The sequence below is a fragment of the Propithecus coquereli genome, unplaced genomic scaffold (genome assembly GCF_000956105.1).
Source record: "Propithecus coquereli isolate 6110/MARCELLA unplaced genomic scaffold, Pcoq_1.0 Scaffold155, whole genome shotgun sequence".
Taxonomy (NCBI): domain Eukaryota; kingdom Metazoa; phylum Chordata; class Mammalia; order Primates; family Indriidae; genus Propithecus; species Propithecus coquereli.
The window spans coordinates 1,367,932-1,393,058 of record NW_012139969.1 but is presented as its reverse complement, the minus strand read 5'-3'; the positions used below and the strand labels follow the sequence as shown (position 1 = coordinate 1,393,058).

The 25,127-nt window shown below is 57.8% G+C and overlaps 1 protein-coding gene across 1 annotated transcript in view; it reads left to right on the top strand.

Moving 5' to 3' along the window:
* CCDC33 (coiled-coil domain containing 33) overlaps positions 1 to 25,127 on the top strand; it is a 109,463-nt gene that overhangs the window by 63,228 nt on the left and 21,108 nt on the right. The window contains exon 12 of the mRNA XM_012640546.1: positions 11,596 to 11,790. Coding sequence (XP_012496000.1) covers positions 11,596 to 11,790 — 195 coding nt within the window. The remainder of the gene's footprint in view (positions 1 to 11,595; positions 11,791 to 25,127) is intronic.

Here is a 25,127-nt window from a genome sequence, read left to right as displayed (position 1 = left end):
GAGAGAAAGCTGAAATTAGGAACAGGAGAGTTGCAAGCAGAGGGCCACCCAGACCTGAGAGTCAGCCTCTGACCCAACCCAAGGCAAGCCTGGCTCACTGGGATCAAGGTTCTACAAGGGTGAAGTAGGACAGCAGTTTTCAGTTACTGCATAACTAACTCAGCAGCTTAAGGCAGTGCTCATCTATTAGCTGACACTCGTATAGGTAGGTAGTCCCACCCAGCGTGCCTGAAGTCGAGATGTTGGCAGGGTCACATTTCCTTCTGGAGGTTTCCAAGCTTATTCAGGTTGCTGGCACCATCAGTTCCCTGCAGTTAGGACTGACATCCCAGTTTCCTAGCTGGCTGCCTGCCAGGCCACCCCCAGCCCCCAAAGGCTGCCCACATCCCAGCACCACGCAGCAGAAAGTGGGAAAAGCCCAGCAGGTTCCTGCCAGGTGCCCTGGAGCCAAATGGCCAGGGGCCAAGCAGACTCAGCGCTCAGGTGCAGCTGGCGGGAGGAAGAGAGGCATCGTCAGGCAGGTCCCGGCCCTGGGCATCTTTCCATTCCGACCAACCCGACTGTGGCAGACAGAATTCCAAAAATGGGCCCCCAACATTCCGCACCCTAAATATTGCAACCTGCAAATACTCCGTGCTCCCACTCCCATGACTTTGTTGTGTTACATGGCCCCACTGACCTTACGACAGGGAGATGAGATGAACTAGGAAACGCTGGTAGGGGCTGATGTCGGGCCCTGCCAGCTTCCCACAAGGGAAGACTACCCACCGGCTCCGGGGCAGTACTTGGCCCTGTGACCAAATCCATGAAGAACACAGAGAGTCCTATGGTGTGCGGTATGAGGGGTACATCTGGGCAGGTACCAGCCTCAACGTGTCTTCATGAGGCCTCTGGTGAGGGCCCGAGACCTCCCATTAGCACCCCTGCCATGGGCGCTCAGCACCGCCCTCATGAGTGTCCCCTGATACCTGGGTGGGAGAGAGCTCGCTACTCCCTGGCAGCCCCCGCCCCACCACCAAACCAGGAACAAGAAGATACTGAGAGGAGACGGCACAGAAGAAACAAAAGACCCCAAGAAAGGTGCAGCAGGATCTTGGAGAAAAAGGTCACAGACTTCCAGATTGGAGCCCCGGCCTCTTGCCAGGGTCAAGAGTCTGCCAGTGGCCACTGCCAGTCCCTCTCACCTCCCCCACCTACTGCCCCCTTCACTGGGGCGCACGTGTCCTGGGAGTGAAAGGAGCGGCAGGTGCTCCTGGGCGGGACTGGGGGGCCCAGGCAGGCAACAGGCAGGTGGGCAGGACGCTTCCCCCATGGCCCAGGGGCTGGGCACAGGTCTCCAGTAATGAATTATTCACTGGAGCTGAGCTAAGTGCAGAATTAATCCCTTTCCTTCCAGCTGGCGGCCTCACTAAATTACCCCTCCAAGCCATGCGGGAAAATGCTGTGAATTCATTTAGCTGCTGAGTGTTTTGATCTGGGCCTCATGATTTTAGCGGTCCCTTCCCCCAGCCCCCTCCCCCTGGAGGCGGGTAGAAAAAACCTTTTAGTAATGGATTTCTGAGAAGAAAGGAAAAGAAAGGGATGGAGATTGGGCGTGTACCAAGAAAACAGCACGAGCAGATTGTGCGGCCAAGAATTTATGCACACAGAGTGTGCACATGTGAGTGCCCCCATGCAACCACACGCAATGTGTCCACGCGGACAGCCACTGGGCACGGATGTGTGCACACACCTTTGCAAGGGTGCACACACTCAATGCATACGTGCACGCTCTCACACACATGCAAACTGGCACACAGAAGCCAAACCTCTTTGTAGCTTAACTGTTTGTTGGTGAAACCATTGAGGATTGGCCAATAACTGATTCACTTTGATTCTAGAATCTTAAAGATCAATTTAGGGGCCTGAATATGAAGTGCTAATGTGGGTGGATTCGCCAGAAGGTTCTTGCCGCCACGGGACCCACCCATTTATTCTTTTATTCCACATATATTTGATGAGGAACCACTACATGCCAGGGACCATGTAAGGAAGGAAGTAGAATGTTGGCTGCACTTGTGGATTGCAAGGGGAGGGGCCTGCGGTCATGGAGCCCATGTGCCTTGAGTTCACCCTCATCAGGTTTGGACGTGGCTCTCTGCTGGCGTCTGAGCCCTTCTGGTATCCTTCTCGCTAAGGGGTGACGGGACAGCGCTGAGAACTGAAGGACAGGTCAGAGGGCACGCAGCTAAGTCCAAAGGGGCCCGTCCCCTTCTCCAGCCCGCACCTCCACCTTCATTGTGATACCACGTTGTCCTGCAGGCAACTGTGAACGCGGGACACCCTCCCCTGCAGAGCAGATACTGTCCTGAGTTTTAGGGGTATTGCACAGAAGAAGACAAAAATATAAGACCCTCCTATCATAAAGCTTGCATGTCAGAGAGCAGGGAGTGTGGCCAATGAACAAATAATTTAAAAGCAGGTATCAGCCAATGACAAGTGGCCTGAGAAAATGCAAACAAGGTGATGGGATGGGCAGTCCTTGGAGGAGCTATTTGGATTCCGCATAGCAGCCTGGTAAGGCCATGAGCTAAGCTGCTATGAAGAAGAGACCAGGGTCCTCACACCTCCTTGTTGCACCCGAGGTGTTGCCCGCAGCTTAGTGGTGGAAGGGGCCTGGTCCTCACCCCTGCGCCACAGCCTGAGCAAAGGCGGTGGCAGGGCGGGGCTGCCCACCCTCCCGCCATTTACACCAAACACTGCTTAAAGGTCCAGGAGCCACCCCCGGACACGCGGAGATCTTAGGGTCCTGTGGACTCTCCCACTGCAGGGGGGCTGTGGTGGCTGGGCCCTCGGGCCCCTCGTGCACCTGGTCAACAGCTCCGTCTTAGGGACGGCTCTTTGCACAGGGTGAGACACGGCAGTGCTGCCACGGAGCAGAAACGCTTCAGGAGAAATGAACATGCAAGGCTTATTTGGGAAGAGCCGCCTCCTGAGGACGCAGTCTCTTTCCCGTGAGCCTCCATGTCCGGGAGGTTTGGGCACAGGCTGTCCTGAGTAATTGGACCGTTTGGTGAACACAGCCTCGCCACGCCACCCGCTTCCACATCACCCACGCTCAGAGCTCTCAGGAACTTCCACATAGGCAGAGACTGCAGAGGTCTCTCTCAACAGCCCACCTGGACAGGAATCTCCCTGGCAACATGCAGCCCAGGGGGTCGTCCCGGCCTCTCCTGCTCTGCCACCACGGGGAGCTCGCTGCCTCCGGAAGCAGCCCGTGGGTGGCTCTTTGAGCCCAGACTGCCTCTGGGGACCTCCTCTGCCCCAGGTTTCTGGCTCTGCCCCGGGGGCTGTAGGGCGCTCCAGCAAGCCTCCCGCGTGGGTCCGGAGGGCCAGCCAGCCAGCATGCCTGCGGGCGGACCAGGTAACAGAGCCTGCAGTCTCAGCGAACGGCAAGTGGTGGTCTCTGGGTTGGGCCATTGTACTTGAAGGTGGTTTGTTGGTGATGGGTTAGTTTTTACCCTCTGGTGGAATCTCTCTGTAAACTGGATTTATGTGCGTAGGTGAGTAAAAACTAGAAAAACAAGTAAACTCGCGCACACATGGAGCACTTCCCTTTATTGTGCATCCAGTGGGGGTTGGCCTTTGAGGTCCTTTAGGCGCTGAGAGTCCACAGCCTGTGGCTGCTCCGCGTACACATGCACGAATGAACCTGTGGTCTCCTCCAGCCCCTCTGGCCTCAGCCTCTTCACTTTGAAGAGCGTGATGTGGTCCCCCCGGGAGTCTGCACTTCTCCGGGCTAAGCAGCCCGGCTCTTTAATGAACTGGTTTCATGATCCCGCCGCGTCCTGGGTGCCCTCCAGCTTGCAGCCAGCCTCTTTGAAGTGAGGCCCACGCTGGCCAGGTTTCCTGGGCTGCCCATGTGGATTGGAGCCTGGTATGCACACAGTAGGTGCTCACTGTGTAGGTGCCTGCCTCTCTGCCTGGAAATGCACCTCCCCACGACATGGGACAAGTTCATGCCATCATGTTGGTGTTTGGCAATATTTCCCGTCTTGCGGTTAGGATTTGGGATCCCCCGACTTGCTCAGGTGGGGCACAGGGCACAGGCAGGGTCGGGCTCCTCAGATGGGTGGCCACCCCTCCTCAGCTCACAGCTGAGAGCTGCTGGGAGGACATGAAACCCACCGGCTCCCTGGGATTTTAGCACAGGGAGGGTGCATTTGAGGAGAGGAGGTGGTGGCCGCTGAGTCACCACTGAGGGAAGGGGCAGCTGCCATGGTCCCATCTGACCCTCCCCCTTCCTCTCCCCCTCGTGGAAAGGGGGTGGGGTGAGTCTTTGATGCTGCCCTTGTGGGGTTTTCTTTCAAACTAGTTACAAAGCTCTCTCTGGAGACCAGGTTAGAGTGGGGACAAGTGGCTCCTTAGCAAATGTGGCAGGGAGGGCAGGGGACAGGGAGAATCATGCTGGCTTTTGAAGAATTTTCATGGATTTTTTGAAAGCCATACATGACAGCCCTGGGTTGATCCTTAGAGAAACCCCAATGCAAAGCTGCCTCCATTTCCTCACCCAACACAGCTGCCTGGAAGGACCAGTGTCCAGGACAGCACGGTCGTCTCCTCAATGGGTTCAGTCCTCTGGAAGGTTCTGTCCCCACGCCCAAAACACCAGCTCTGAAAACACTGTCACAAGGATGCCAGTGGATCCAGAGAGAGAGACCCTTTCCCTCCCACCACCTCATGACACCCTGCCATCCTTCCTCCCCGACCCGAAGGCCCTGCCCTCCTGTCCTTGCGCCGTCCCAGGTCAGATGGCAGGAGGCAGCTCCCAGGCACCCTTTCCCTCACCTGCTCAGGTTCCGGGTCCAGTTTAGACTCCTCCCACCCAGCCCAAAGGCAGCTGGGGACGGGGCGGGAGAGAAATGAGAGCCTGGGCTTTCCCAGGGGCCAGCCTGGCCCTGGGGTCACAGACGCTTGGTACAGGGGGCCAGGCTGGCCACCACACCTTAAAAGGCTTTCCACAGTGTCTGAATGCCCCCTGGTAGTGCTCTGCACCTTGGGGGCAATGTTGGTCCCCCCCAGTCTCTTGGTGGTCGTGCAACTCCCCACCAGACCCCCCACCTCCAAGACAGGGAGTTGGGCATTCCCGCCAGAGCACAGACAGAGGGTTCTACAAGGCCTCCTTTCTCACTTCTCCTACCAGGGAGCTCATTACCACTCAGAAAGCCCTCTCCCAACGCTACCAGCTCCCTTGTAAAGCTCTTCCTTCTCTCTCTCCAGTCTCCTCACCCTGGCCCTGCCTTTCCTCCCTGCGGCCAGCTCCAGAGAAGTCAGCCCTCACACCCATGTCAGCCCTGCTGACATTTGGGAACATCTTATGACATCTCCAGCCTGAACCCGCTCTCCTTCCTCTGCCTGCTCTTTGTCACACTTGGCCTCTGACACTCATCCTGCAGGCTGTCTCCTCTTGACAACACTCCCCTTACAGTGTCCGCCAAGACTGTGGGGCCCGATCAGCACTGGTGGGTAGAATAGGACTGTCACCCCTCTCTCTGAACATGTTCTCCCCTTTGGTGCAGCGAAATCCAGTGTTTGCTCTGGTTTAGTGCTTACCAAGGCAGTGAAGGTCCCTTTAGAGCCAGGGTCCAGCTCTGGCACATCAGAAAGACACATCCACACCTTGCACCTCTGCTGCTCTGTTTGAACTTAGGGTTTCTCTTCCCTGTGGTATTTTGTCTTCTTTGTCTCAGCCCATCTTCTAGGCTTGAGATCATTCTGGACCCTGATTTTGTCATGCAACACATTCACAGTCCCACCCCTGCCCCCAGCCCAAGCTCCAAGCTGTCTGTGGATGTGGTCAGGAACGTTCAGTGCTGCTACATCCACAATGTGCATCCTTCGACCTGGGTTTGAATGCTGGATCTTCCACTTGCCCTCAGCCACCCGAGCTTCCCTGTCCCATCACACAACGGGGTTGCCGTCCCCGCCAGCCAGGAACGTAGAGAAGCTTGAATGGGGAGGGTGTGCAGTGTCCCGCAGACATGCCGCAAAGGGAGCTCCTGGTGTCGCTCACCCAAGTTGCTGACAAACACGCTGAACTCGTCAGGGATGAGGACAGGGCTCCTGGGGGAGGGGGAGTGACAGAGCCCTGCGAATCCGTCACTCAGCGCCCGCCCCTCGCGACAGCTGCTCCACCAGCTTCACATCCACAAGGACATCGGGAGGCCTTGTCAAGTGCTGAAGATGAACATCTCCAGCACCACACTGGGTCTCACAGCAATTTTCAGAGAATGAACAAATGGCGAAGAGACAGATGATCATCTCTCCAGAGGCCAGATTTGCTAAGGTCCCCAGTGTATCCTGCCCTGAGCAGGGGCTGTGCAGGAGATGCAGAAAGTGAAGACTTGCCTCCTGGCCCAGGAGCTCCCAGCCCAGGGCGGGTAGGGCTAGGACCAAGAGCCACACCGCTTCCCATTGCTAGTAACCCAGGAGGCCCGATGCAGGGTCATCCCAAATGCCTCGCCAACCATAAACGCCTGGCTGACTTGAGAATGAGAATCTCTACCCAGAGATGGAGTGTGTTAAGTTAGGGGGCGGAGGTGTCTGAGGAACCTCGACATTTGGACCCTCCCTTCCCCTGCTCTGCTCTCCTGGGCACCCAATGCCTACTGGTAGATTGAAGAAGGGGGAGAGAAGGACTAGAGAGGTGGCAGAAGCTTCCAGACCAAACTTCTCAGAAAGTGGGAGCTGGTCTTGGGATTTTCCCCATCTCAAAGCCCAACCACCTTAGCCTAGACCTCCCTTCAGCCAAACCAGATGAACCCCTGTCCCAGCCAAGGTCATTCATACATAGATTCATTAACCATTTATTAGATTCCTTACCCACACCAAGCAGTAAAGCACCCAACAGATCATCACCACCCATCTTGCTAAGGGTCCTAGTTAAGGGTGGTGCGTTGAGCATACAGAGGTCGGGGGAGGCATGACAGAGAGGCATGGTTTGAGCCTTGCCCCAGAAAATGGCTTGGAAATTGGCAAGGCAAGGACATTTCACCCAAAGGGACCCCCTGTGCAAAGGCATGGAGGTATGACAGTGTCTGAAGCACATGACATGGGGACTGTAGAGCCAGGAGATGGGAGAGCTGGATGGGGCACAGGTTGTGGAGGGCTGGGGTGCCAGCATACAGGGTCTGCACTTTGCCATAAGTTGACGGGCAGATCTTTGAGCAGCAGGAGGATGTGGTCTGATCTACACTGGAGAAGTCTCTCTGGAAGTGAGTGGGGAAACTCAAGGGGAAAGATTAAATGCAGAAAGAGCAGGGTTGAGGCACAAAGAGTGAGCACAGAGTCCATCCACTGAGCCACAGGCAGGCCTCTATTTAATACTAAAATCCGTGGCAGAATTTTTAAATATTCTTATCAGTGGCTCCCCTCCCTGACCCTGTAACTTGCTTTTAGATTAACTCTCTGACACCAATTTCTGGCAAAAGAATCACGGCCCCCTCAAGGATTAACAGCTGGACCCTTCTTGGCTGGGAGACAGACTTGCGGCTTCAAACCCCACTGCAGCTGCAGGAGCAGGAGGGAAGCCATAAATGAGGCTCACCGTATGCAGGGCAGGCAGCAAGCCCTCTTGGAGGGGCCAGTTGTCTGAGCCTCGCATACAGCTGAAGAGATAAGAACCTACAACTGCGGCCACAGGAAATAACAAAGCAGTGACTGATCTGGGAGCCGCTGCACAGGGCTCATTACGCGCTTGCCAGCGGGGCGAGAGACCCTTATCAGGGAGAAAATTGCATCAGGACTCCTGAATTACTAGCGATTGGAAGCAGATTTCTTGGGACGCACTTTGTTAGATACCTAATGAGCGGGATACAGGCGGGCAGAGCCCAAAGCCGGCGGGGCGAGGGACAAATGTCTTTGTTAAACAGAATTTGTCAGTTTCCGCTCCAGGCTCCCTGGGGAGGGTTCAGGGCCAGCTAATTGAATTAAGAGCGTGTGTGCTCCAGCAAGAAGGCTCAGGGCGGGGCCAGAGGCGGGGTGGCCGGAAGGCGGGCACTTTCAGCACCAAGGACAGCAGGTGCAGCCTGGCTAGTCTGTAATTGCCGGGGCAGGCTGGAGCTGCTGCATGTTGCATGATCAGGGATCTAGGGGATGGAGTGGGTCAGGGGGAGGCAGAGGATGTTGCGGGGAGGAGGGAGACAGGTGACTTAAGAAGCCTCAAGCCTGTGATGCCATTGGTCTGGTCTGTCTCAACAGACCCCACTCTGCTGGCAACAGTGAGGGCTGGGAAGCGTGAGGAAGGGGTGTCTTCCCCCCACCGTGGCACTCACATGCGGTGTGGGCAGCTGTGGCAGCACAGGGAATGGTGGGCTGGGTGCTGAGTCTGAGCTAGTGCTTGGCCAGGCATCGCTTTGAGCTTTCAGAGTCGGTCTCCAATTACAGCCCTAATGAAGCAGGATGTGCTGCAGCCACGGAGCCACAGAGCCAGGGGCCACTTGTCAGCCCCAAGCTGCCCCAGCAGGCGGGGCTGGGCTTACCAAATAAAAAAGCAAATAAGCAGGCTGTGGGGTGGGCCCGGATCCCTAACCCCGCCTAGAGGAAAGGAGGAGAGCCGGGCAAGCCTGGACCTGAATAGGGAGAAGCTAGTCCCCAAGGCTTCACCGTCTCCCCATCCTCCATCCTGACCACCACCCTAGCAGCCAGCCCCTCCCTGTGGTCTCAGACAAGCTCCCTCTTTGAGGAGTGAGGAGATGAGGGCATAATCCCCTCCCCAAAACGTGGGCTGATTGAAGCTGAGAGCCAGGAGGGGCCATGTTGGCCATAAAGAAAGGGAACTATTAGGGGAATTTAGGCCCTGTGGGAGGCACTGTGTCCTCTTGGTGCCCCTCACCTTATGTGACAAAAGCAGCTGTCTTGAGCCTCCCCTGTAGGGTCTGCGCTGTTTAGAGGTCTAAAGATTTTCCTATGGGGCAGAGGACGGGAATGTGCGCAGGAGACGGGCAGGGTGGGAGGTCCTGGCATGAAGCAGCCATGGGAGCAGATCTTGGCCAGGGCCAGCCCCAGGGCAGGGCAGAGCAGAGCCACTGGGTCTGGCAGCTGGGATGGGAAGGGCAGAATAGACTTTAAAGTCTCGCCTCCCCTCCTCAGAACACTCCCCTGCCCACGAGAGATGGATGGGGTGAGGGCACTGGTCTGGATCGAGGGGTTGGTCTCTTCTTTATTTTAGCTTTGTTATGAAATTAAATGAATTAGGCATAGTAGAGTTCAGAATCCACAGAAAGGTACCTGCTGAGTGCCCAGCTCTGACCAGGGGCTCAGGAAATGTCAGCTCTGGATCACGGAGTTGACCCAGCTGATGCTGGGGCCACGCAGGTGAACATCCGGGAGTCGGGCTGTGGGGGAGGGGCTCCCTCGGCAATTGTCCCTGCTTTCAGTACTGATGGGGGCACCGCTGGAGACCTCTGCCTTGATTTCATTACTTCTACTTCCTCCCCTAACTGGATTAGATGGCAGTCTATGAAATCCAGGGCACTGAGATTGGCTTTCTGCCTGGAAATGAGGAGAAATGTCATTATGGGTCCCGAATCAGCATCTCACCCCAGCCCCAGGGACCATGTGCTCAATGGGGAGGTGGTCTTTGCCCTGGCTAGTTCTTCCTTCCTTAGTTCTCTCCTGCGTCCGTCTAGCCACCCATCCATCTAATATGCGTTTTATAGCTCTCCCTCTGCAGCTGGTCTGGTGTGCAGCTGTTCTGAGCAGGAGACAGATGTGGTACTTTTTTCTGTCTAAAACACACAGACATCCAGAAAACTCCAAGCCATCTGACTCGGATGCTACACTGGGTGTATTCATGTCAGTGGGGAGCCTCCGAGTGAATCCCGCCCTCCCTAAACCAGAGCTACCAAGAGGAGCAGGTGGGAGAGACAGCCAGGCCGAGGCCCACAGACAGAACAGACCCAGAAGTCCTGGCCATGTAGTGCAGTAGGTGGCCTGCCAAAGCCAGCCTCGGGTGCACCCAGTGTCTCATTCTTCCCGTTCCAAGAGTCTTATCATAGCTGCTTTCTCTGTGGAATTGTCTATTTTTGTGCCCACTGCATGGGGGTTGGGGAAAGATGGGGCCCAGACTGGACTAGATGCCTCTGTGTACTTGTATGACTGTCCCTTCCTCTACGGGCACAGCCTGAAAAGGTTTCATATTAATGAATTTCTGCACACCAAATTTTAATTGAAAAGGGCATAAGGGAGTAATTGTTTAAAGGATCCCAGTGGTAAAGAGAAGGACCCAGTCCCAATTCCTCCAGCTCATCCTGGTGGCTTTTCATACAGAGTATCCACTCAAAGAGAGGCCCGCCTGCGCCCATCCTCACTCTGGTTGTTCGGGCACCTCTAACCCTGAGCACATCTGTCCTGGCTGGCACTGTGCCATTGCTCTATTTATTTCTAGCACAATACTCCAGACAGTGGAATAATTTGTCTGTGGCCAAGAGAGGATTCCAACAGCTGATGTAGGGTGGGACTGGCTCACCTTGGAGGTTCCTATAAACCCCCAGACTACGTGGTTCTTTGAAAATGGGCATGTTTTAGAGATAACCACAGATTTCAAACAGATCTTTAAAGTAACCTCTCCCCAAAGGGAGCCTGGACGTGTCCCCAAGCACAAGGAACTTAAAGTTTTGTTAGAAAAATAAAAACAGCAAGCAAGTCTGGAATTAGAGAGCAGTGTGAAAGCACAAGTAGCCAAGGGCTGGGCAGGAAGAACCCAGAAAAGCTACAAGCAAGTGTGAGCTGAGGCATCAGGGCTTCCCGGGGGGCTGGCATGTGAGTGGGGTCAGGTTTTGGACACGCAGAGATGACAGCGAGAGTCAGGCCGAGGGAGAAGGAGAACAGGAAAAAGAACGTGGAAGGAGACAGAGACTCAACGGAGTACAGAAAGAGGAGAGTCTGTTTAACGAGTGATGAGATCTCAGCATGATAGAGGAGATGAAATGGAAAATAAGTCTACACAGCAACGGGTGTCAAAAGAGATTGGGGTTTTAGGAGCTGTTGTTACTGCACCGAGCCTGGGGTCAGAGATGGCATCGTTCACTTATTCTTCCAGCAAATATTTATCGAGTGCCTACAATGAGCCAGACGCCTGCATGGGGCTTACATCCTAGCGTGGGCATTGGAGGAGGGAGGCAGTTAACAAGTAAATCCATTTTTTGAAAGTTAATTTTCTGGTAGAGCACGATGAACACAGGAAAATGGGATAATGTGGGTTTGGAAGTGGGGTTACTTTAAGTAGAGTGAGCCTTTATTGCAAAGGGCAGGGCCTCCTGAGAAGATCGTGTCTGTGCTGAGATCTGAATGATGAGGAGGGGACAGCCATGTAAAGATCCATGGGACCTCCGGCTGGGGAACAGCAGATGCAAAGGCCCTGAGGCAGGAAAATGCTTGACTCGTTGGAGGAATAGCAAGCTTGATGCTATTAGGGCTCCGTGAACAACGGCAGGTGGTGGGAGGTATACAGGGCTGGGCGTGCAAGGCTTCCTGCGCCATGGGGCAGGGGAGGCTTAGAGTGTAGAAGGTGTACTTATGGCCTGTTTGAAGTTTCCCTGCACCTTCTCTTCTCAGAGGCCAGAAAACTTCTTGACATCAAACAACAGCAAGGCTTTGCCCACCCTGGACCCAAAGGTCCTGGACGAGAAGCTGGGAACCATCCGAGAGTCCTGGTCCGAGGCCACGGTCAGCCCCATAACGGGCTCCAGCACGCCCAGCTCTCAGGGGGCAGAGGAGGAGCCCCCCATGCCAGAGACGTACCGCGATGTGGTGAGTGTCTCCCCCCAGGCAGGGAGGGCCGGAGCAGCGACGGGGGCGTGGGGACTCGTCCATGCCTCGGGTGGCAAGTAGCCCGCCCTCCGGCCACGCTCTGTGTGCGAGTCGCCCCACAGACAAGCCGGTGGGAGGGGAGGCTTCTCCCTCTTCCAGTCTCCCCACCTTTCGGACGGACCTTCCACACGATTCTCCAAGCAAACCGGTAGAGCGCTCGCAAGCCCGGGTTCCGCCTACTCGTGTAGCCGTCGCCTCAGAACTCCCTCAGCAGCATGGCCCCTGCGCAGTGGGAAGCCCCTCTAAGAGATTCGTTTTAACTTATAAAGGGGAAAATTGGGGTCCAAAGCAAAGAGGACACCAGTGTCGGTTAGAGTCCGTGTCCTTGATCATGGGAGCTGGCGCGTCTCCCTGTTGCCACCAGTTAACCAGCTGCTCAGAGGGCCGGGGGAGGTGGTCCAAGTGGTGTCTTAATTTGGTGAGGGTCAGTGCTGGGTCTCCAGCCCTTGATGCTAAAGAACAGGCCTCCAAAAGTACAGTCCAGAGTCCCCCGCTGAGGTTCCACCAGTGACCACGGGTGAACTGAGGCGCGGCTTCCTCCCTGCTTCCGCAGCGGGCCTGTGGGGGGCCCCAGACAAGGCCGCCTGCCCACAGGGAAGCCCGGGGCATCCTCCTCTCGGGACCTGCCCCTCTCCACTGACAGCCTCCTCATCTTCCCCTGGCACTTCTGCCCCTTTCTGGAACACGTCCCATCAGACGCATAGGAGGGGCACCACAGCACTCGTGGCCACCACGACCCCCGCCTCTCGCCTCTGCCCTTTGGGGGAACAGCTCAGACATAAGCTGCGTTGAAAATAAAGATACAGCTCTTGTCTTTGGAGCTTTTGGGCCGCACGAATAAACTAATTCCTGCTGCCCCCACATCCTGGCCATGTGACCTCCCTTCTTGCGCCTCTAACAGGAGGCCGTGCAGGAGAGAAAGGCGCAAGCAGACAGCCACGGAAGAAAGAAAGGGAAGGTGCCATCAGGGAGAGAGGCAGGCAGGAAGGAAGGTGGAAGGTGAAGGCGTCCCTTCCCGGTCACACCCCTGCAGCGGGCTCAGCACAACCCGCCTGCCCTCCCCACCCAGCTCGGCCTCCGGGGAGGGGCACCCAGCCAGGCCCCAGCCCTCACCAATGCAGCCCCCGCGCCCCCAGGACGCAGACCTGGCCCCTGCATCATGCTGCCTCCGAGAGCAGGGGCCTCGCACTGCCCGGCTAGGCAAGCCTCTCACCACGGCAGCCACCTGGGCACGGACATGGCGCGATTAGGGAGGGGGCAGTCCCCAGTCCCCAGTCCCAGCGCTGCATGTGGCAGGGGCTCCCTGGTTTAGAGTCTGCTGGGCAAAGAACCCAGGGTGCGAGCTGAGGTCAACAGGTCTGGACTATTTCAGAGGAATTAGATACAGATATCTTAATACCATGATTTGTTTGGGGGAGATGCGACAGAAAGGGTTGGAATGGGTCGGGTGGAGTCTTCTCTGTGTTTATAAAGCGTGATGATGGTGATTATGGAGGAGGGAAGAAGAGAAAATAGAGCTGAGGAGGAAACAGTCCTTAAACGTAGAATGGATCTAAGAGGTGAGCCGCTTAAACAATATTTTTAGTGTCAGAAAGAATGTTATAATAACATGGATTGTGGGTCTTGATTTTCTCTTAAGGATTAAACTGAAAGAGACGAGACTAGACTGCAGCTTGGGAAGTCAAGGTTAGCCATTAGGAGGAAGTGGTTTTGAGCAAGAGTAACCCTGGGAGGGGCAGAGGGGAGAAAGGAGTGGCCCGGGGGCACTGAGAGGCACTGAGCGATGACCAGGGGCTCAGGCCGCCCCTGCCCACGGACTGGCAGAGGCGTGGTGAGGGGGGGCTAAGGGAGAACTAACTCAAGCTTGGCCCCCGGACATCGCCCCCAGCAGCCCCATCAGTGCTGTCCCCTGGTCCCTCTCCCCTCCCTCTCACTGGGACCTGGCAAGGCCGCAAGGACCGGCTGCTAGTCCTGGTCTGCCACCAGGTTAGGTCCACTCAGCCACCACCACGCAGCCCTTGAACTAAAGAGCCTCTGGGCTGCCCTGTCCAGACCTGGCCCAACACAGATGTTGGTAAATGCTTGTTGGTCGACTTAATAAAACCTCTGGCTGGACAGCAAGAGCATTAGAAAGAGCCCTAGGCTGATCCCCTCATTATACAAAGGGTGGCGATGAGGTGGCCCAGGGACGAGAAGGGACGGACCTGCCCCAGGCTTCTTGGTGCTGCCTCGCGTGCAGCCGAGGGAATGCTGGGCTCTGCAGGGGCCTGCGCGCTCACCCGCCTGGCACCGTCACGTCCTCGGACACTCGCGGGGTGTTCAGGGCACTGGGCCTGGCCCTCTCTCTCCCCTGTCCCACTTTGCTCCAGGCCCGTCCTGTCCCTCCTTGTCCCTGACTCTTGGCTCCATCCCATGTTCACCCTCCCACCCTGGCTCCGTCTCCCCGAGCATCATTTCTCTCTCGTGTTCTCACTGGGCTTCTCTCGATCTCCTCAGCTCTGCCAGGCCTGGCTATTCCCGTCACGGACACTTTGCCTAGTTGAGTCCTAGACACCCAGCCCCCAGCTCCAGCTCCAGCTCCAGCTCCTACCCACCGGCCAGAGCCCAGACACGCACGGTCACACGGCCCGTAGAGCCTGGTAACAGGCAGTGGAATGTGGGCAGGTAGCAACCGCGCACAGCTCCGTGACAGTCACAGGTAGTAAGCAGTGATGGGTCACTGTTCCATAGCAATCAGACAAAACTACATAGCAATGGATGAACTCAAGCAACCAAGAGGCACAGTGACAAGCAACAGAGTGTGGCCATGGAGCCGCGGAGTGTGGGTGCATAGCAGTGGACCAAGCCACAGAATGACGTCACACAGCCCCGCATTGCAGGCGGATGCCATGCATGGTCACGGAGCACAGACAGGGTCACGGAACACAGACGCGGTCACAGAACACAGACCGAGTCACGGGGCAGCAGAGGACACTTCAATAGCACTGGGACACACTGGGTAGCAATGGCATGGTCACAAAGTGTGCAGCTCCTGGACATGTGGTCAGGGACTGGTCACAGCAGCAGAGCCTGGGGATGGAGCAGTGGCCCAGGGACATGCAGTGGCTGTGCAGTAACCAAGCTATTAACTGCCTCCCAGGATCATGGCCACATCTCCGGCCCTGAGCCTCCCTGCGTCCCTGATTTCTGTATGTCTGTATCTAGTCTCGTCACGCATCCGCCCAAGCCCGAGGAACAGTTTCGTCTCGGATTCCCTTCGCAGCCTACTTTACCTTACTAGGAATTAAACACGGTCTGGAGAAAGGAGCACCTGGGGAGTGGAGGCAAGAGCAAGGGGGATGCGGTCTGTGCCCCTCTGTGCGCGAGCTCCCTGCTGCCCTGGGGCTGCAGCCCCAAGTGTGCCCTTTGACCTGCCTCCATCCCCAGGCTGCCACCCATCCACTCCACGTCTCGGGACGCCTGGTTTTAACACAGGCCTGTCAAGTGCCATGCTGTCAACATGGTGCAAGGCTCCGGTCCTGGATGGGCCCACGGAGGGCGGGGTCCCACGGGTGTGGTCTTGGGTCAAGTGCAGGGCCTCGGGCAGAGGGAGAGGAAGCCTAGACGTCCCTTCTGCGCGTCTCGGAAGCCTTGGTAGGGCTTTTGAGTGCGAAGTGAGGTGTTAAGTGTCGTTCCGAATGTGGCAACTCTCCACACATTAATAACCTGTGAGCCTCTCCCTGTCACCCCCCAGACACCCTGAGCCCACCTCACACTGAGCCAGACCGTGTCTCCTGACACCAGCGTGAGAGCAGGGACGCTGGGGGGGGCTCCGGGCCATCTCTAGCCAGGCCCACTTCCACCACGAAGGGCTCCCGAGACACCTGCGTGTGTCCGGGCTCCCCACTCCTCCAGCCGGTCAGAGCACCAGGACTCCCCACCCTGCCAGGGGCCCAGCCCTGTGTCCAGCTGGGGGTGGGGACCAGGAGGAAGAGGCCAAGGCCCCCGCTCTGGAAATCCCCCAGCAGACGGGAGCAAGCCACAGCCCGGGAGACGATGAGTGGCGCAGAGGAGGTCCACAGTAAATACCAGGGAGGGACAACCAGGCAGAGGGGCACGGTTGAGACTCTGCATCTTTTTAGCTGCCACACTCAGCCAGCATGGCTGGGCATGCCTAGTAAACCCTGTCGGTAAAGAAGGGAGAGGGAGAAAGGCAGGGCCAGGAGGGCTTCCTGGAGGAGGTGGGCTATGCTTGCGCTTTGGCTAAACAGGCAGAGGTGCTCAGACACTGTTCAAGAAGTGTGCGTCCAGTGCTGTTTCCAGCGCAGAAATGCAAGCACAGAGCTGCTCCCAGCCCCGTCTCCCTCCCTCTCCTCTCTCTCTCTCTCTCTCTCTGATTCCTGTTGCCCTCCCTCCCTCCGCCTTGCTCAGAGGAGATCCGTGGCAGACGTGAGGGCCCTCATACCAGGAGATGAATAATTGACAAGGGTTGTTAAAAGATTCAGTGGAGTTTTTGCAGCCTCCTCACGCTGGAATAACTCATTCCTTTCATTCTCTCTTTGAAAGCCTCCCCCTCCCTCCACTGTCTCCTCGGTCCTTCACCCCCCCTACTTGGACCGCTTTTGTTCCTCTCCTTTCTTGAGTCTGCTGGACCCGAGAGCCATCCCTCCCTGGGTCCCTCAGTTTCCTTAAGTCCACTTCCCCAGCTGCCCTCGCCCCAAGGAACCTGCCCCTCAGGGCCCTGGGCTGACTCCAGCTGAGGGGGCCCGTCTCGTGGGTGCAGAGAGGAAGGCAGAGAAGCTGTGGCTTCTCCCAAAGCCCACTGTGGTGGAGGTGGGGGGCTCAGGCCCCAGAAAGGCAGGCCCCCCAGCCCAGGGACCCCTCCCCTCCAGGCAGGCAGAGCCCTGCTGCTCTGCTACCCCTCCCCAGGGTGCTCGCAGACTTGGTGGCCCTATACCTTGGTTTCTCCATCTCTAACACAGGGGAGCTGCTTACCTCCCCCCCTCCCCTCAGGATCAAATGGGACAGGTGAGGGGTCTTCAGAAAGGGAGCAGAGACACCTATGAACTCAGTCCTTTGTGTCTTCTTGGCATGGCCCTAGGGTGACCAGCCATCCCTGTTTGCCCAGAACTGAGGGGCGTGAGACTTGCGGTGCTTAAACCAATACAGTCCCAGGCAAACCCGGACTGGGGTCGCCCTCTGTGACATGGAACGCTGCCCTGCTCCAGGCCTGACCCATTAGAGGTTGCCCGACCCCTACCCCTTACGGCGTCCCCCAGCCACAGGCACACGCGCTGTTCCCTGTACTCACAGCACTCTCGCTGCTCTTGAAGTGACCTGGAACTCCTTTCCCCTTTCTGGGCCCCAGTTCCTGCCTCTGTCAGCAAAGGAGGTTGGAGCAGATGTTCCCAAGTCCCCTGGGGCTCCTGCACCGCCCAGAGCCTTGGTCGGGGCTGAGGTCTGCAGCCCGGCCTCGGCGCCCTCAGCACCACCTGGTGGCAGGTAGCGCATCCGGAGCCAGAGCCTTCTTGCAGCCACCGCCAGTAGGCACCAGAGAGGGAATCGGGGGCATCCCTGGTACTGCCCACATCGGCGACAAGGAGCAGGAACGTCAGTTGGGGTGATGGCATCACAAAGCCCTGGGAGCCTGGGGCCGGCCCCCGCAAGCAGGGGTGAGCAAGGCTCGCAGAGGCGGGTAGTTCAGCCCTGAGCCCAGCCTGGGAGGCGGATCGCCGGGTCCTGAGAGCACAAGCCCCAGGGGAGACCCAGACCCTTCAGACCCACAAGGGACAGAGAAAACACTAGAGAAACAGTGAGACAGAAACAAAGAAAGCAGAGCCAGCTGGTGTCCGCCTCAACAGCCTCCAGACAGATGCCCCTGACCCAGTGTCCCTTCAGGACACCCCGCGAGTGCCACCAGACATGTCCCGAGACTCCCATCACCCCATCCTTCCTGCTGCATTCCTCAGCCTCCCTGGGCCAGCGATCCTGGGTCCAGTTTGCCGTTGCCAGTCCTCTCTCCCCACCTCCTTCACAAGCACCCTGCTCCCACCTGGCCGCGAGGCCGCCCAGCCACGTGTTCATCACACAGGCGGGGACTTCTCTCTGCACTCTGCCACCCTGAGCCAGGAGCCCTGCATGCTGCTGGGGGGAGGGTCCCTTTGTGGGGGGCAACCGTCCTGAGCCACACTGAGAACCTCGCCAGCTCCCCTCTCCTCCCTGTCCCTGCCCCCACTCTGTCCTCTTTCTTCCCTATTGGCTGCACGAACACCACTTGCAGGGCTCACCAGGCATTTGAGGAAGGAAGCGGGGAGGGGAGAAAGGTGGGAAGGAAGAAATAAGGACCCCCCCCCACGCACATGTCCCTGCCGTCTCCCCCTGCAGACCCCTCGCTCACCCATGCAGCTCTTGCAGGCGGAGGCCCATCTCCACCACTCCAGAGCGCCGTGGCCTTGGCTACATCACTCTACCTCTCTGATCCTGTCTGCGCATTGCTAAGCGGAGGGAATACTGTCACCCTGTCCACCTCTTGAGGCTGGGGAGGATTAACAAGAGAACGGGTGGTAGTGCCTTGGAAACCGTCCAGGGCTGTCCACTCTGCAGGAGTCACTGTGTTCACGGGGCCCCACGAGGGCGAGAATAAAAGGGGGGAGCACGAATCCCCCAGCCTCTCCCTCTGACCCCTGCTCCAGAGAGGCTGTTCCCGGACCCCTGACCCACTCCTCCTCCCTCCTTCCTCCACCCCTCCGCGTCTCCAGCGGGCCATTCTCCTCCTCCATCCATCACCTGGGACTAAAGAGATTAATAAACGAGACTCATAGCTCAGCTGCTGGGATGCAGCAGATATTTACGGCTCCGTTTCAATTTGCAGAGAGATTAAGTGTTTGTCGATTTATTGTCTCTTGGCGTGTGCAAGCGGCTGAGCAAGGCCCCCTGCCGGTCGGCTCCCCCTCCCTTGCTCCACACGCCCCGTGCACACTCGTGTGGGCTCGTTGCCTCCCACCCCAACCCCAACGCGCCCCTGGAGCTGGGGGGAAGCCCGCTGCTGCCCAGTGGGGGAAAGCTACTGGCCACTGGCGTGGGCCTGTCTTCCTGAATGACTTGACCAGAGGAGCAAGTGGCCTTGACCCTGGAAAGGGCCTTGAGGTCCACAGGACAGGGTGTGAGGCAGGATGGGAGGGGCAGGAGCACCCTTAGGCCGATCTGGAGGCCCACGCTGGCCGTCCTGCAGCCTCGTCTGTCCCTACCTGGCCAAGTAAAGGTGCCGCAGAGCCCAAGCCCCGTGCTTCCAGAGCATTCCCTCGGTCCCCAAGACCCCGGAATTCCCCACCCAGTGGGCCCGAATCTGCCTCTGAGCACCGTGCAGGCCTCTCTCTGAAGCCCGTGCTTCCAAGGGTTGAATGCTTCAGGGGGTGCAGCTAGGCCCAAGGGATGGCTGTTTGGGGGCACATTCTGAGACCCTCCATTTATGCTCCTACCCTAGGGAAGGGGAGGCTTCCACAGAGGAGACCCTGCAGAGGCCAAGGAAAGTGAGAGGGCCTGCGGAGGCTGGTGAGAAAGGGGGTGTCACCCAGGGGCTGAGAAGGGAAAGCACTAGAGCCCCAAGTGCCAACAGTGCCTGAGGACCTAGAAGGGGACAAACGAGCAGAGGGAGCAAAAGTGCGAAGTGCTCGCCACCCCCAGGCCGCCGCTGTCTCCCCTTCCCTGTTGACTGTGCAGTCTGGCACATGCGCCCATTCGCTCGTTCGTTCCACCAGCTCTTCGAGCAGCTGCTCTGAGCCAGGTCTGGTTATCTCACCCCATAGACCCCTCCACACGTCATGCAGCTCTAGTGGGCTGGAGTCCCCTTTTCACCACTCAAGAGCTGTGTGACCTTGGGCAACTCACTCCCTCTCTCTGATCCTGGCTCCTCGTTGCTAAGTGGAGGAAATAATGTCCCCTATCGTTCTCTTGAGGCTGTTGAGAGGATTGACAGGAGAGCGCATGGCAGGCATCGGGAACTGTGCAGGGCTGTCTGCTCTGGCTCTTTGCAGCAGGCTAATTAGTAGTCACTGTGCTCATGGGACCCTCTGACACTGAGGAGAGTGAAGGAAGCAGCACGACTCACCCAGGCCTCTCCCTCTGACCCCCGCTCCTGAAGCTCATCCCGAGATAAGTGGCCATCACACAAAGGTAACCCTGTGCAAGGGTCCCTGTCCTCGGGAAGCCCTAAATCAGCGGGAGGGACACATCGGGAATTGGGGGAGTGGTCAGGATGGGGCACAGACTGCTCAGAGGCTGTGGGAGCACAGAGGGGGCATACCTAACCCTAATCCCACGCCCACCGCGCAGGCAGGGCACACGCTATACAGAATGCCAGGGCAGTGCGCAGATGACACTGTGATAAACAAGACAGAGAAAAGCCAGCCAAGCATCAATGACACTTGTTAGTATGAAAACAACGATAGACCTTTGTTGATAGATCTTTGATTTGTTGGTAGAAAGGGAAGGTCAGCAGGTAAACTTGTTCCTGCAAGAGGAATTCATTGATCTATTGAGTGGAAATTGCTAGTTTGTGTGTGCGTATGTCTCTCCCAGGTCGGGCCTGGGGTCTCACCAAAAGATGCTATGGGGCCCTTTGGGCTAGTCCCTTCCCTTTCTGGACCTCAGTCTATGTATCTGGCAAATGGGGAGAACACCTCCCTCCAGTGAGAGATGAGACAGTGTTAGGGGTATGGAGGAGGACACTGAGCGGGTGGACGGGGTAGTAGGGGTCTGGCTCGGAGGAGATGAGGAGGAGAGAAAACTAACATCAAGGAGGAGCATCAGGAGGCCTGGCGTCCAGTTCTGACTGTGCCACTGACTCGAGAAGTCAGCCCGGCTAGACCTCCCCTCTCTGGGCCTCAGTTTCCCCCTCTGGGCAGTGAGGGCCTGGATGGACAATTTCCTCTTTCACCCCAGCAAACAAGGCAGGCAGGGAGGAGTGGCCTCCCCCTCTGTCCTTATCCCCTACAGCTGCTGCCACCTGGTCTCACTGTCCACCCCAGTCTTTGATTAAGCAGTGGGTGGGCGGGGCAGGAGCGTGGCATTCTCTGTAAACAACGCCAAGATGATGAGGCCATAAATTGCTGAGGGCTTGTGTCATCGATGCTGCTGGGTGGGGGTGGACCGCAGAACCAGGCGACTGGGAGAGAGAGTTGCTAACCTGGGAGATGGGGCTGGTCCCTTCTGCAAGCCGCAGCCCAGCCCGTCCTGAGCCCGCCCTCCACCAATACTAAGTGTCCCCAACAAGATGTGCTGAGCTCTCACTCGGCACCCAGAACTTTGGTCATAGCCTCATGTAACCCTTGCATCACCCTGATGAGCGCATGCAGTTATCACCCCCACTTTGCAGCTGCAGGAACTCTGGTGGGTCCCTCGCCCTCCCAGGGCCGCTGGGCGAGACCGAGGGAGAGCCTTGGTCTGACACAGCTCTGGGGTCTCCAGCCCACCAGCCGCTCCTGCAGCTGCCTTGGCCACGCCTGGGACTCAGAAGTCAGGAGCCTAGTGAGCCTGACTCACCACCTCCCCAGCCCATCTGGGAGGGAGGGTGTTTGGTTTCCCAGTAAACGCTGAGACAGAGCTCTCTGGCTACGGGTCCCCTCCCCAAGCCCACCCGGGACATTTGAGAGTGCAAGTGAGGCCCACATGCCGTGTGTGTAGACCCCAAATAACTGAAAGTTATAAATCGAGCCGAAGCCAGCAAACTACTAAACACATTCCGCTCCTCCACCTTGACAAACACACCTGTGAACAAGGTCACAGAAACCTCAGACTCCACAGCGGACCCGGACCCTGCGGCACAGGGACAGCTGCTCCCAGCCCCCGGCCCTCATCCCGCCCCTTCCCTTTCTCCTCGCCTTGCTCAATGTCGGTTCAACACCCTTGAGACTCTGTGGGATCTTCTGAGTGCACAAGGGTACACCGCCACCTTCAGGAGGACAGGCCCCGGAAGCAGGAGGGAATTCGGGGTCCCGGTTACCCTGGGTGTGGTCTAAAGGGGACACAGGCCCTGGGCATGCATGTCCTCTTGACCCCACCAACTCTGCCCTCCGAGGAGGGCCAGAGCAGGACCCTGGAACACACAGGGCCAGGGCAGGAGCCTGTCGTCCAGGGCTAAGGACAGAACTGTCCCTCCCCCAGCCCAGTGACTCTATCCGGGTGTGCTTCTGCGCTCAGATTGAATGCTTTCCAGGGTGATCCAATTTCCTCCTGACACACGGACAAGAAAGGCCCAGTCCACGTGCACGTACGCGCGCGCGCGCGCGCGCGCACACACACACACACACACACACACACACACACACACACCACGTTTGGTGCTAAATATCCCATCGAGTCCACAGATAATAGAGAACAGACAGTTCACTCCCAGTTTAATCAGATAAAACAGCCATTCATAGGCTCCTGCCAGGGCAGACGTCTCCCCCTTAGGACGGCGAGGAGGGGCTCAGAGAGAAAGGGTGAGACCCGAGAGGCTGGAGTATGTGGGCTGTGCCTTTAAATCTTCAAGGAGGGGGGACAGTTGTCCACGGGGGACTAATTATCCTTCAGCCTTTAGCCAGCTCTTACTCAAACAGACAAAGGGGGCTCAGCAGCCCGGTGGCGGTGGCGGTGGCGGTGGCGGCGGCGCTCAGCCTCCTGCAGCAGAATGCGTTCCACTCTCAGATATGCAAATCCACCTCCGAGGGGCGGGCCCTGCAGAGCGGCTGAATGCGGCTCAGGGATTTGGGAGGGCGGGAAGGGTAATGGCGCTGGACCCTCAGAGGACTGGTTTGGGAGACTGGAGGCATCTCACTGTTTCTCTCCAGGCTGGGGAGCCCACCCAGCCCTGCTGCACCACTGGGGGGTCTCATGGAGGCCAAGATGCAGGCCCCTCCCTCCCGCCTTCTCCTTTGTGTGGTGGGGGCTCCCGTGGAGCCGGCTCAGGGTGGGGAGCTGGCAGCCCCTCCTTCCTAGGACACAGCCCGCAGGTGACCTGTCCCAAGCACAAATCTAGACGAGCTGCCCCTGCCCTGAGCCCTTCTCTGGTTCCCTTACCTGCGGCATGAGCCCCTCAGGCTGATGGACACGGGCCCCCTGAAGCCTGTGCCCTGAGCCTTTACTCGAGCCCAACCCTGATGTGTCCGCTCACAGCTCCAGGGCTTCGCTCCACCTCTTATCCCCTCCCCGCCTCCATCCCGGGTGCCTGGCACACAGTAGGTGCTCAGTAAGTGTGTGCCCACTGAATGCAGAAAACGCTCCTTCCTAAGCAACTAACGTGGACCAGGGTTGGTCTGGACTGCAGAGGAGAAGTTTGCTTCCAACTCAGCTCTCAGCCGGCACCTATAGGAACCTCAGTCTTCATAGCTGTGAAATGGGGATAATACTAACCCTTACCCCACAGCCCAGCTGTGAAACTCCTGTGGTGCCTGGAGAGGGCTCTGTGAGCTACGAAGAGCCTCTCGTGCCTTATCATTCCCAGCAGAGTGAGGAGGACAGTGTCAGAAAGTTGGACCAGATCCCATCTCTCTCTGCCCTTCCCAGATGCTCATGTCACACAACCATCAGCCACTCCCTAGATGAATCTATTCTTCCACTACATATGAGTCTCTGCCCTACCTGGTCCAGAATCCCCCAAGTCCTCTACCAGCAATCTCGGCAGGGGGACCTGCACCCTGACAGTGGGCAGGGAGCTTACAGACTCCAGCGAGCCAGCGGTGCCATATAGGGACCGGAGAGGTGGGCGTGGTGTAGGCCTGGCTAATCAGGATTGGAACTCTGAGACTGACCCGGGACCCTGGGGTGGGCATGGGCAGGGCCCCCCGAGAGACTCAGTGGGGAGGGTACCCCAGGCTGCCCCCATAAAGCCCCTCCCCTCATTGTCACCTGTGTCCGTGAGGGTCTGGGCCCTGGATTTCCGTTGCTTGGGAAGTGGACAAGACCTGGGCAGTGGTTAAGGCTGAAGGAGGATGCAGAGACGGGGTGGGGGAGGGCGAGTCATGGGGGCACAGTGGCCAAAAGTGCTGGGCGACAGGCCGGGGGAGGAGGGGGCTCTGAAAGGAGCGACTGCCTTGGAGCTCCAGTCTCAAAAGGCAAAGTTGAGCACAGAGATTTCTGGAAGCATTGCCCAGGATTCGGAAAGCAGAAACTGAAGCTGTAGGGTGACCTGGAGCCAGGCAGAAATGGAGTGTTTTTCAGCAACACAGGGCTGGGAAGGAAGCTCTGGCCTGGACTGGAGGCAGGAAGAGTGAACCAGCCATCAGGGGTCGAGCCACTGGGGACGGGTGGGCAGGGGGCCTACCCTACCCACACCTAAAGAAGATGTGGATGGGACCTGAGAGGCAGAGATGGGTGGGTGGGCTTCCAGGGATGGGGGGCCTGTACACGCCCCACCCCAGGGCAGGCTGCCCCAGGCAGTACGCTAAGGATTGCCCAGCCACGCCAGCCTCCCTCTGCTCCTCCCAGCTCACCAGGCCCGGGCCTTGGGAACAGAGGACGTTCCCTCTCCGCTGGCCCTCCCAGGGCTGGCTTTACAGGGGCGCAGGTGAGACCCACCTCCAGCTCACCTGTGACAGCTGAGCTCCCTGGCCCCGTCCCTGCCCCACCCACTGTCTTACCCAAGGTTCAAGGTGGTCTAGGCCCTTGGATTCCCCATGAGGCCCAGATGTCCAGCCAGGGCTCCTTCCCCTCCACAGCCTCTGCCCTAGGGCTTTCCGTCTGCCTGGCTGGGGACAATGAACAGGAAGCAGTGGACATACACCTTCCTAAAAATAGGGACCGGGGGGGGTTAAAATTGCCGGCTTGGATTTAGGCCTTGGGGGGCCCCTTATTTTAAGGGGTTGTTGTTTTAATTCTTGGGTTGGCGGCCTTCCGGCCAGGGCGGCCCGGGACGGCCCTAGGACCGGCGCGGTGGTGCAGCCGTGGTTTGTTTGCTTCGTTGTAGCGAGGGGGCTGCAACGACAGGGAGCTGTGGGCATCTCAGGAAGAGCAAGCTGGAAAGGATTTAAAGGATTCAGGCTGGCATTAGGTGGTTTGGGGAAGGGTTGAAGGAAGTGGGGCTCTGCTCGGGTTGGGTGCTGTTGGGAGGCAGGTACTTCTACGAGACAGTGTCACAGTGATGCTTATCTAGAAGGCAGGAGCAATGAAGGGAGCCAGGAAAGGGAGACGTTTGGTCCTCTTCATGGTTCGGACAATGTTCATGTTTTATCTGTGTTCACACATGTTACAGAGTGGCCGGAGAGTGGCCTTGTATGATGCTATGACATTATGTTCAGCAGGAGGACACCAGGGTCTAGCTG